This window comes from Procambarus clarkii, chromosome 72 (genome assembly GCF_040958095.1).
Source record: "Procambarus clarkii isolate CNS0578487 chromosome 72, FALCON_Pclarkii_2.0, whole genome shotgun sequence".
Taxonomy (NCBI): Eukaryota; Metazoa; Arthropoda; class Malacostraca; order Decapoda; family Cambaridae; genus Procambarus; species Procambarus clarkii.
This window is the reverse complement of record NC_091221.1, coordinates 6519977-6531669: the sequence shown is the minus strand read 5'-3', so window position 1 is coordinate 6531669 and position 11693 is coordinate 6519977. Positions and strand designations below refer to the sequence as shown.

At 44.1% G+C, this 11693-nt stretch overlaps 1 protein-coding gene across 4 annotated transcripts in view; it reads right to left on the bottom strand.

Annotated features, from left to right (window-relative positions):
- Positions 1–526: 526 nt before the first annotated feature.
- Positions 527–11693, bottom strand: part of ec (echinus) — a 292962-nt gene continuing 281795 nt past the window's right edge. For all 4 annotated transcript variants that reach the window (XM_045767592.2, XM_069312385.1, XM_045767593.2 and 1 more), the window contains 5 exons: positions 7952–8404; positions 6387–7691; positions 5684–5875; positions 5379–5568; positions 527–5104 (listed from right to left, as the gene is read on the bottom strand). In XM_045767592.2, the coding sequence (XP_045623548.1) occupies positions 1479–5104; positions 5379–5568; positions 5684–5875; positions 6387–7691; positions 7952–8404 (5766 nt within the window). In that variant the 3' untranslated portion in view covers positions 527–1478. The remainder of the gene's footprint in view (positions 5105–5378; positions 5569–5683; positions 5876–6386; positions 7692–7951; positions 8405–11693) is intronic.

Genomic DNA, 11693 nt, shown 5'->3' with positions numbered 1-11693 from the left:
TAAAATATTGTAGCTCTGTCCGGCCGAGCGGACAGCACACTGGACTTGTAATCCTGTGGTCCCGGGGTCAATCCCGGGCGCCGGCGAGAAACAATGGGCAGAGTTTCTTTCACTCTATGCCCCTGTTACCTAGCAGTAAAATAGGTACCTGGGTGTTAGTCAGCTGTCACGGGCTGCTTCCTGGGGGTGGAGGCCTGGTCGAGGACCGGGCCACGGGGACACTAAAGCCCCGAAATCATCTCAAGATAACCTCAAGATGTGTTTAAAGAATTCCAGATAAACAACATTAAATATTTAAACACTACCTGTACCAATAAATTGTCAAGTGCAACTTTAAGGAGTGTGTATTGGCTTGCATAAATGCCAGAGGGTCCTAATAGTCTATTGCTAGTTACATTCCTCTGTAATAATAGTGTGAAAATTATTTGAGAACAAGATATTGCCTGCAGGACATAAGTAAAGCTGCTATTTAAATTATGATAGATAATATGGATTTTGCTAATTGTAGGCAAGAAAAACACAAATGATAGCATCATAGAGCTCTGTTTAATAAAAAAACATACAAAAGCTGATGATTATGTACAGTAGTTTTTATAGGGTAATAATTTGTTTTTACATGATATTTACAAATTTTGGCACATGGTCACATTCACAAGTGCACAATTAACAAAATGTGCAAAAATAAAAAAATGACTGTACAATAAATACAAATATATATAATACAGTAACAGCAATAAGGCTTAAAAACAAGCTGATATTGAGATCCATAACAGATTATCACAATGAAAGAAGATTCTTAACCACACAAAGATGGTGCACCAGGCAGAGCACCATGCATAGTGGAGCACCTGGCAGAGCACCATGCATAGTGGAGCACCTGGCAGAGCACCATGCATAGTGGAGCACCTGGCAGAGCACCATGCATAGTGGAGCACCTGGCAGAGCACCATGCATAGTGGAGCACCTGGCAGAGCACCATGCATAGTGAGCACCTGGCAGAGAGCATGGGAGGCATGATGCACCAATGGGTAATGAAGCACAAAAGTCCTGCTGCTCCATCACACTGCAACACCAGTACAGTCATGACAGCGCAGGTACTTGTTGACATCACGTAGTCAGCATCATGAAGTGGCACCAATGTCTCTTAATCAGATCTAGCAGGTACAGTTAATTTCAGTAGAATATAAAATATTTAATATAAATAATTTAATAACACTGGTACCACCAAGGATGAGGGGGTGGTATTGAGAGTTGCAGATCATTGCACTAACACATAGGTTCTTATCCTTGAACAGCTGGCTCCACCACTGCACCACCTCCCTCTAATGCCATCTATCACTGACACGTGATGTTCATGAGCTTTTATAACTATTGTCATGTCTTTTGCTTTTGAGAATATCTGGAGGTTAGAGATTTATGACATTATTACGACATGTGATTTTTACGACAGGAGATAATGACAAAGATCGAGTACAGTATTACACTTTTGGCTTAAATCTTGACATATAGAAGTCACAATCATTACAGTATGTGGATGGTGGGTTAACACACTTTTTTCTACATAGATTACAGGGCTGCAGAGCAGTGCCTGTGCTAGGGGCCACTGCTGGCTTCTTAGAGGATTTGTTCACAGTAGAGTAAATAGCAGAAGGGTCCAAAGGTCCACAGAAGTGCCCTGGTCCTCCCTTAACACCCCCCCGGCCAACACTCCCATATCCAGACCCATGTTGCTGTGTTTGTGACTGCTGCTGTGAGTGGGCATGTGGAGTCTGCTGTTGCTGCTGTTGGGATGGGTGGCTAGGCTGCTGTTGGCGGTTAAATGATCCAGCTGGTGTATAACCAGAGTAACCGTTTGGCTGGCCAGTGCTTCCAGGGTGACTAGGACGGCCCTGGGGATGCATAGACTGATGGATCTGTGGGTGCATCTTTTGTTGGTGGTTCACTGGTTGTGCCTGAACAGAGCTTTGGTGTGAGACACGTTGATAGGGTGGGTATGTCCTTTCTGCTTCAGAGTGATGTTGCAGTCCAAGACTACTGTTCTGGCGAGTCATCATTCCAGGGTATGGTGCAGCTGGTTGTCGCGGCTGAGATTGTTGCTGCTGCTGTTGCTGTTGTTGAGGTTGATAATGTGGAGCCTGCTGCTGCTGTGCTGCCATGTGTCTAACATGTTGTGGTTGTTGCTGCCCTGGTCTAGTGGAATGTTGCCCAGGGAGAAGATGGGGCATCTGAGAAGCATGCAAACCATTAGCAAGCGTCCATACCTGACTTTGTCCATGTGTACCTTGAGTGTGTGATACTGGGTTAGGTTGAGGATGAGGCTGGGAAGTATGGGAGCCCATGGGCTTTGTGGTGCCCTGGAGATGGGTAATACAGGGGGGAGGCTGATACGGCGGTGGCACTCTCATTTGTGCTGTGGTGCTCTGTGAGGGCTGCTGGTACTGCTGTCCATGTGGATGTGTTGGATGACTGTGTCCAAGATGGGGTTGTACTGGAGCTGGGGTGGGATGGTGTTGTGAAGATGGGGGCTGGTTAGGATAAACTTGGGTTTGGTGAGGCTGTTGGGTGGTGGGCTGAGATGAATAAGACTGTGCAGAATGAAGGTGGGGTTGGGGATGGTGTGCTGGGTTATGAACCGATTGGGCATGGTAGCCCTGTGTTGAAGTATGTGACTGCATGTATGAATGTTGTGGCTGAGGCTGACTCTGTGGATTGTTTACAGACTGATAATGTGGACTAGCCTGTGGAGTGGGCACATTAGCTTTTGTTTGTGTTGTACTGTTCGGTCTTGGGCTGCCTGACTCTCCACATGACGACGTGTCTGTGTCTGACATAGAGGCGGATGAGGTTAGAGCCGATTTCAGGACCCTTTCAAGAATTGGATTGGGGATATAAGCATCCTCCTCTTCATCTTCTGCTGTTGCAACAAGAACCACTTGATCACAAAATGTCACACTTTTCTTAGATTTTTTCTTCTTTGCACCATCAGTGGAGTTTGTGTCTGTACTAGTATTTAATTCAGAATCTTCTTTGGCACTTTCACTTATGCTATCCTTACAACTACCATTAACACTTTCACTGTGTTCGTTTCGGGTCCGATAAGAAGAACTAAGTCTGCTTTCATGACCACTGTGAGAAGGGAGCTGGAGTGAGTTGCACTGAGTGTACTCCCTCGTAAACAGTTCTTTGCTGACTGTTCGTTGTCGTTCACTAATTTCTTCTCGAGTTGGTTGCTGGGGTGGCTGCTGAGATCCAGCTACGCTTGGAGCAGCACTGCTGTCTACCTCGTCACTTCCACCATCACTTTTATTTGTTATACCAACACCCTCAAACTTTGAGGCTAGGTTACGGACAGAAGTTGTCCCACTATCTCTACTACCAGCACAGTCATTTTCTTTAACCTCATTCTTTGCCCCTGAGCCGGGTCCATTCTGATCCTGCATCTTCTTCCGCATTGCTGCTTGCTTTGCTTGCAGCTCCTGTAGCCAATCACTGCTGCTTTTTGATGTTGACTTAACCCGATCATCAATGTTTGCGCCTGTACTCTCCTTATTCTCAATTATCTGTTGTCGCTTTTGTTGTAGCTGCGCGAGCAAACTTGAGGGTTCTGAGACGCTAAGGGCCTCGGGGGTAGCCCTGGACACCGGTGGGGGTGGAGGCAAAAGCCCCCTGATCTTGAGATCCTCCACAGCCTCCTCCAATGGAGGAGGAGGAGGAGGAAAATCCTCACTACTCTGTCTTGAGTGAGAAATGTTGGACCAAGATGGAGCATTATTGATTTGAGCTTTAGACTGAGGATTAGTCATTTGGTGACCTTCGTAGTGTTGCTGGTGGTGAAGTTGCTGCTGCTGTTGTTGATGTAGAGCTTGCTCTTGGTGATGCATCTGTTCCTCTAGTTCATGGGGCTGTTGATGTAGCTGCTGGTAAGACTGTTGAGGCTCTTTTGGAGTGGCTTCTTGGTGAACATCAGCACATATGGTAATCTGTGTAGGTGTGGCAGGTGGCTGTTGTGACTGCTGTTGTTGCTGGTCTGCGTAGATAGGACCACTGTAAGGAAGAGAGTTAGTCTGATACATGTCATATTGTGGCATCTGTGTGTGATAAGGTAGAGACTGTGGTTCACTTTTAAGTATGTTGTTATTAACGATCTCGGGTGTATAACATCGAGGCGGCAGTGCAGGAGGATCTTCTCCCGGGCGGTCACTTGGTGGCAGAGGGTATGGGGGTCGCTTTTCTCGCTTCTTATCCTCTTTTCTATTATTTTTCTCATTTTTATGTGAAAGTTGGGAAGTAATCCTTTGTGGGATTGGAGGAGGAACTTTAGTAGCTGCAGTGTTCTTGGCAGGTGACAATCCTTTACCAACACTTCCATGAAAACTCTTCCTCATAAGTTTGCTACGTTCAAGGTTAGGGTTACTGTACTCCAAGTGGCCCTCACTCAGGTACCCAGCCATGGTTTTCTCTCCTGAAGGTGTGGTAGGTCGTGAGAAACTACGAACTTCCAGGTCATCTGTGGCAGATTTTGGGCTCTCTCCATCTTGACCCTCACGAAGATCTGGCATGCTACGGTTCTTGCGCCGGATGAGACCACCCATAAGAAGCTTCCGTCTGATTTTGTGTTGTTTCTTCCCAATTGATTTTTCCTCCTTTACCTCAACAATTGCATTTACATCATCTTTTTCCATGTGCTTCTTTGAACCCTTCGAACTATGATCACTGCCATAGTCACTATCAACTGCACGATTCTTCCCACTCTTTTTTTCCTTGTGTGACTTGTCCTTTGTCTTGTCACTGTTCTTCTTGTCTTTTGATTTTTCCAGCTGGATTTCTACATCATCTTTCCTAGATACTTTATCAGAAGACAGCTTCTTCCCTTTCTTCTTGGGCAGTGTAGCATAAATTTCAATGTTGGTGTTCTGAAGCTTTTCAGCTGTCTGTGCCAAAGTCACAGCTGTGTCTAACTGCTCCTGGGACCTGGCCTGAGATCCACTTGAAGCATCACGTGACCCCTGTCTGCTGTGGTGGACTGACCCTTCTCGTGACCCTTGCCTGCTAGTACGTGACCTCTGAGAATCACGTGAGCCTTGGCGGCTGTGATGAGGTCCATCTGCAAGAGATTATTTTGGTTATACAAGATGCAAAATTATAAATAACAGAGACCTCATTTTTTAAAATTTCACATGATAATATGAATGAATTTGAAGGCAGCCATTTAAATATAATAGTAAAAGGGCTTGGTTCACTTAATATCAGATATGAAATATATATTCTTAATGATTATATGGTAATGAGAACTCTACAAATAAATTACACAAAAGTGGAGTTGATACCTGCCATTGACATCTGCATGAAGAAACCTGACAAGATATATTAAAACTTACCAAGCTTATATTGCCCCTCCCAAGCAGCAGTCTCCTCCTGGATAAGTATGCGGCGGTGTAGAGAGCGTGCCCGCATAACACAGGTGTTGTGTTTCATGCGAGCAAAGGTAAGGGAGTGCGCATTGTTGTAGGGCGCATCCATCGCTGCCCGCGTCTTTGCTGCAGCTGCATTGCACAGGTCCAAAGCACCCTATATATAAAAAAAAAATGCAGTTGTTAATTTTTTTTTTTAGTGATAATATTCTTGGTATACAGTGTATTGACAAAGAAAATTTAGATTCACTGAGGAAACGAGCAATACTAACGGAAAGGTCTCCAGATTCTTCACGGGCACGGGCTTCCTCCAGTAGGGAATCAGCAGCCAGGCAAAGTGTCTCGCAGTTCCCACCAGTCTCACTCTCTGTAAGTGTGCTGACACTACTGCTGTCCTGCTGACTTCCCCCAGTATATGTGCCAGGGCTGTCACTTGTTTGTACACATTCAGGGATCTGCTGAAGCTGCTCGAGAGAAACAATAAACATAAAAACGGGTTCTTTAAATTTTCAATACTGCTTTGTGTGTGAAAGTCTGGATTATGGTTACATTATAATTACCATACTATTAAAACTATGGTACTTATAGAAACTATTGTCAAATGTACAAAAATGTACTTGTACAGTATACTCAAAAACTTTCCACATGTTTGTGTTACTGAAGTAGTCCAAATGACATACTAAAAATGTAAAAAACAAAAGAAACTAACCAATCCAAGCACTCTTGGGGTCTATTATTCACAATCTTAGGCTTAAAATAGTTCACAAGTGCTTTGCCAGGCCTAGGAATGTTTATTTTTGTCAGATTACAAATCTAATAGTACAAAATGTGAACATTGTTACCTGTAATTGTTGAAATAGTTGCTATAAATATTGTACTATCATCTTTGGAGGATAGCTTAATCTCTTGCTTGTAAATTCATTTGACAAAAGTTATGGCTGTACATAATTCTACAAAAAAAAAATTAATCCTCACCTGCAAGTTATGCTTCAAGTTCTGCTGGATTGGGTAGGAGTCATTGGATGAGAGCGAGTAGGAGTCATAACCAGGATCGTACTGACCATTAGGGCCAGTGTTAGGGGGTTGTACCATGGAGTTATGGGTGTGTGCATGTTGTGGTGGAATACCCACACCAAGGTTTGCATATTCTGGGTGGTCAGTGCGGGAAGGACTAGGTGGTGCTTTGTTGGTGGGTGATGGTGGCTGGCGACCTGCCTTACCCACTATAAATAGGTAGGGATGTTCTAAAGATGTGGATGAAGATGATGACGCACTATTGCGGTCGCCACTCCAGTTGCCGGAATCTCTGCGCCGAGGCACATTGCTGCCCTCTGGCATCTTCAGACCATCTTTCTCGAACTGTTCAAGGGAGGAATTACTATTTCGGTTCCCATGCTGGTTGTAACCATTGCAGCTTACTGACCGTTGTCGTTCCTGTCGCTGTGAATCGTTTCGTCTGCCAACATATACAGAGTCGTCAGAATCGAGTCGTCCCCGGCCAGGAATGGAAGGCTTATTAGGTAGAACGGAGCCACTTTGTTTAATACTTTCCAGCTGCCGCCGATAGTTAGAGGTACCCGCCTCAAACACCTCATCAATGTGAGCTTCTCCATTACCATCTTGATAAATGTGGGCAGCAAGGGCATGAATATTTTGATAGTCTCTATGGGCAGCTACTTCAGGGCTAGGTGTGATTGCTCGGCGAGGAGTGGGTCCTGACCCATCTCCACACTTTTCTGGATTAGGTGTGACAGCACGACGAGTCGAGGTCTGGGAATAGGGCTCTCCAGTGGTGGGCTTTAGTGAAGATTGGGAAGTGCGGGTATGTGGACGGTGTCCTGGTACTAGTGTCACTGTCCGTGGGGCACTATCCACGGGCACGGGTGTCCCACTTGGGTTAGCATACAGCAGCAATAGTGGCTGGAAATGCCCACGCCTGCATTTGTCTACAACTTGCTCCCAGTGTGGTCCAATTTCACGAACTGTGGCATCGTCGAAATAAATCCACACTCGAAGTTTTGTGTGGTAAAAGAATGTAGAGTAGTGTTTTCCATAGTAAGTTACCACACCAACAAGCTGGTGGTGGGTGTGCTGAGCCCAACGGTCATCAACTACACTCTGGAAAACGTCCCTCAGTCTCAGAGTAGTGCCGACTGTGGCAAACACAGCCATAATGTGTTCCAGTGTGGGCCGTTCAGAGTCCCACACAACGCCAATGGACACAATCTCCGGTCGGTTCATCAGTGTCCGGCAGATCTGGATCTTGGCCCCACACGCACTCTGTCAATCATAACAACACTTTGCTTTATGCCAGTCAACACATCACAAAGGACCATAATGTAATTGATTCAACTATGTAAACATTAAATCTTTCATTTTTTAAATCAGTACAGTACATATGCAGTATATGAAATCTGGATTATATTCATATTACATTAACAATATAAAGGTTTATGTATCAAGTACAGTAGTTTTAATATTGGAACATAATATTTTTAACAATACCAGTATAACAAAATCAAGATTTATGTAGTACTCACAGGGCAGTCGCGAATGTCACCCATGCCACCTGCCTTCTTAAGCAGTTGGCCGAACATATCTAGCTGCTGATGCTGGGTTTGAGAACTACCGCCCGGATCAGTCATCTGCTTGGCCTGGGCAGTGAGGGCCGAGGCAGATACGTAATGCACCATCTGTGTAAAAGGAAGAGGCTCGGAGGTTGCTCCACAGTCACCACATACACTTTGCTCTACCAGTGTCATGGCAAACCTCTGGTGAGGAATACAATGACGAGCATTGCACATGTCCTCCGCTTCCCCGCTTGCCACATGGAAATGGATCCGGAGTAAAATATTTTCAAAGCACTCTGCAGCATCATCCATAAAGCCCAACTGGAACCGCTGTTGGTTGTAAAAAGTCTGGGCAAGGGCACGGCGTAGAGCATCTGGTGGCAGGGCTGACTCATGACTGTATTGCAGCTGCGAGAACAGTTCCTGTGGAAAAAAATTACATTTTAATACCCATATTACTTGCCATATTGTTAATTACAAATATCATTTTACATTGATATAAACATATTGAGTTGGCACTGAAATCATCATTGGTCACATACTGTTAGGCATATACAGTAATTGTAAGTACATAAAACAAGGTTTCCATCACATTACATCAGTAAACTGTATAAGTAATAACAGTTCTTCCCACAGAAGTTGCCAAACTAACCCTCCTACATGGTAAATGTAGGAGGGTTAGTTTGGTAAATTAGTTTACTCCCAAATGGTAAATGACAAAATCAATGAAATATTAACAACTCTCTTTCACAGAGTAATAAGAAATTGTCAAACGCCTTTCCCTCACCCTTAGTTGGTGAGCAACCCTTCTTCACACTTAATGTATTTGTACCCTAAAGATACAAGATGCCTATCATAGCAATCACATCCTACTGACAGAGATTAACATCAGAATACACACAAAACTAGGGTACAATTTGGAGAAACAGGCAGAAATGGCAGGGAAGCTGCATCATTGGATAATTACCTAACACCAATATACAAGACCCTATCTTGTTACTGACCCATATAAATGATCATCCTCTTAATGCTTGCCGATGACATATATTGAGAATGATAAATACACTGCAAGACACTTCAAGTTGATCTGGACAGACTGAAAGAATGGTTCAACAAGTGGCTACTAGAGTTGAACTCATGCAAGTGCAATGTAATGAAGATGGGTGCTTAGACATGAAATACCAATGTTATTGAAGGAATGCACTAAAAAATATCAGCATTACAGAACAGTTCCATGTTTTTTGTTATTTTTCCTTCATTCCCAGTTCCTTCATTCCCAATCATATTACTGTAATAGAATAAAAAGTAATTGGAATGTATATACAAAGATATTTATATCAGGATATCATCAAAAAACACCAGAATGAATAAAGTAGGAATGATATTGAAAGTCCCCCATCTCGCAGGATAGTTAGTCATACAGGGGTATGATCAGTATACCCTGCACTGGCTAATTTTGGGTGCATTATAAGGATATCTTCAAGAACACTAAAATTAATAGTGATTGAAAAGCTCCATGTATCTCATGCCGGCAGGGCTGAAAGGTCTAATGACCGGGCATTCAATATTGTAGTGTGTGAGATCACGACCCGGCTCCTGCTCACAGAGTTTGCACTTAGTGCTCTGGATTTGTGAGATCACGCACCTGTAGCCACCTGCCACAAGTAATGGTAGCCCAACCTGATCCTGGCAACCACTATGTCGTACTGTCTAATGGACATTTTGTGCTGCCCATATACATAGATTTCAGATCTAAATAAATCATAATTATTTTTGTATTAGTGCTTTCAGGCATTTGGGAGTCTGCAATTTCTTTCTTAAACCTGAGTGTTCTATCTTCCTCAGAAAATGTAATACTGAATTAATGCTCTGTTTCTAGTGAAGAAATACAGGGACTCTGCCAGCCACCTTTCACTGAACATGTACTGGGAGGTCACTACTGAGCCCGACCCCCCCTCAATAGGGCCAAAAGGATCGACCCCGATCAGCCTATGTCCATCCCATAACCAAGACCATTCACACTACAAAGTTGGTTGAGCCTGGCTTCCAACCTTGGACGGGCAGACAGTTTTCCAGCAGTGCTGTGTATCTAAGATTAATACAAAATAAAATATCACCGACGGTCATACAAAAAAAGCCCTTTTGTATTGAAGCTTCAAACAACCAATTCAACTGATCTCGTTTATATATATTTCATATTAAGTCTCTGGTGTTGTCCTCCACACCTGGATGTCCTACACCCTTCCCCCAACCCAAAGACTCCCCGCCGGAGCCCACCGCGCCACAATACATTCCTGATATAATCCAGGTAGCTCGCACTAGGAATGAGGACCTGGACCTCACTCACGAACCCCCCGTAAGGCTACCATTCATACATGCATTCCTGGGAATCCGAAAACCAGTTCTATCAATGGAAACCTTAGGCTTTAGACTCCGTGTATTCATCGAAGAATCTTCATATTAATGTTATTTTGATGGGATTTTGTGATGTAATAGCAGTAACTAGCATAACAAAAGGCAAAGCTATTATGGATAACTGTAATGTGCATCATCCTAAATATGTCGCGATGTACTTTATACACAACTGTTGTAACGCAGCACATCAGGGTGTACTGGTGCAGCTGACATGTTTATTTTGCTTCCTCCCCCCTCCCCCCTCGGAGCCGAAGATGCGAGTTCTATAGAAACTGCCTGTCTTTGTCCGTCCAGAGTTTCCCCGAAGACCATCATATATTGAAAGGTTTACTTTAATTGTTTCGATGACAGTTGTTAACTTCAGATGTACAGTAAGTATGTTGACCAGACCACACACTAGAAGTTGAAAGGACGACGACGTTTCGACTTGAGAATGGTCCAGGACGGACTGAAACGTCGTCGTCCCTTCACCTTCTAGTGTGTGGTCTGGTCAACATACTTCAGCCACGTTATTGTGACTCATCGCCTGCATACAGTAATTATGCTTAAGGGGGCTTTACCATTCCTCCACATATAAGCGTATATTTATTAATTTAATAAGTTGTGAGGGTTCGTCATAAATCAGTAGCAGAGGTAATCCTGGTGGCGCACGCCTCGGAGGGTTTAAGGCTCCCTACTCTTACATTCCTGTATGTGGAAGCCAACTTAACGCCCGGGGGGACATGCCTGTAACACCTGGGGCCTCTGCTCCTCGGGGTGGGTATGCAGACCGTGGTCACGCAGAAGTACAAATTCCACAGAAAACAATTCTCGACTATTATATTTATTTTAAAGGTTGGTTTATTAATACAAAGGAGTTGGTCAACATAGTGTTGTTATTTGGACTAAGTTACCCCGGCAGACGTTGTAAACCAGGGATGGGGCCAGAGGCTTTTCTCCCAGACGGGAACGGGGTTACCTGTCTCAACCTAATTACCGTTCAATGCATTACTGTACCGCATAATTAAAAGTAATGTTACCTTACCTTGAGGTTAATGTTACTCATTACCGGTCGCCAATGGTCCCCCTTAAGTCACACATTACATTTAATTACTGCAGATGACTTCAACTCTCTCTCACACTAATATTCAACATTGGAATGGTGTTCTACTTGCAAGTAGACGTTTTGTGGAGTTGAGGCGGCATCACCCCCCCCCCCCACCCCACACACCTTGCATGTTATGGCGGGAGGTAGAGATGCTAAAAGTTGGGGCAGGAAGAGTGGTTCGTGTGGTACTGCTGTAGGTGGGCCCTAGTA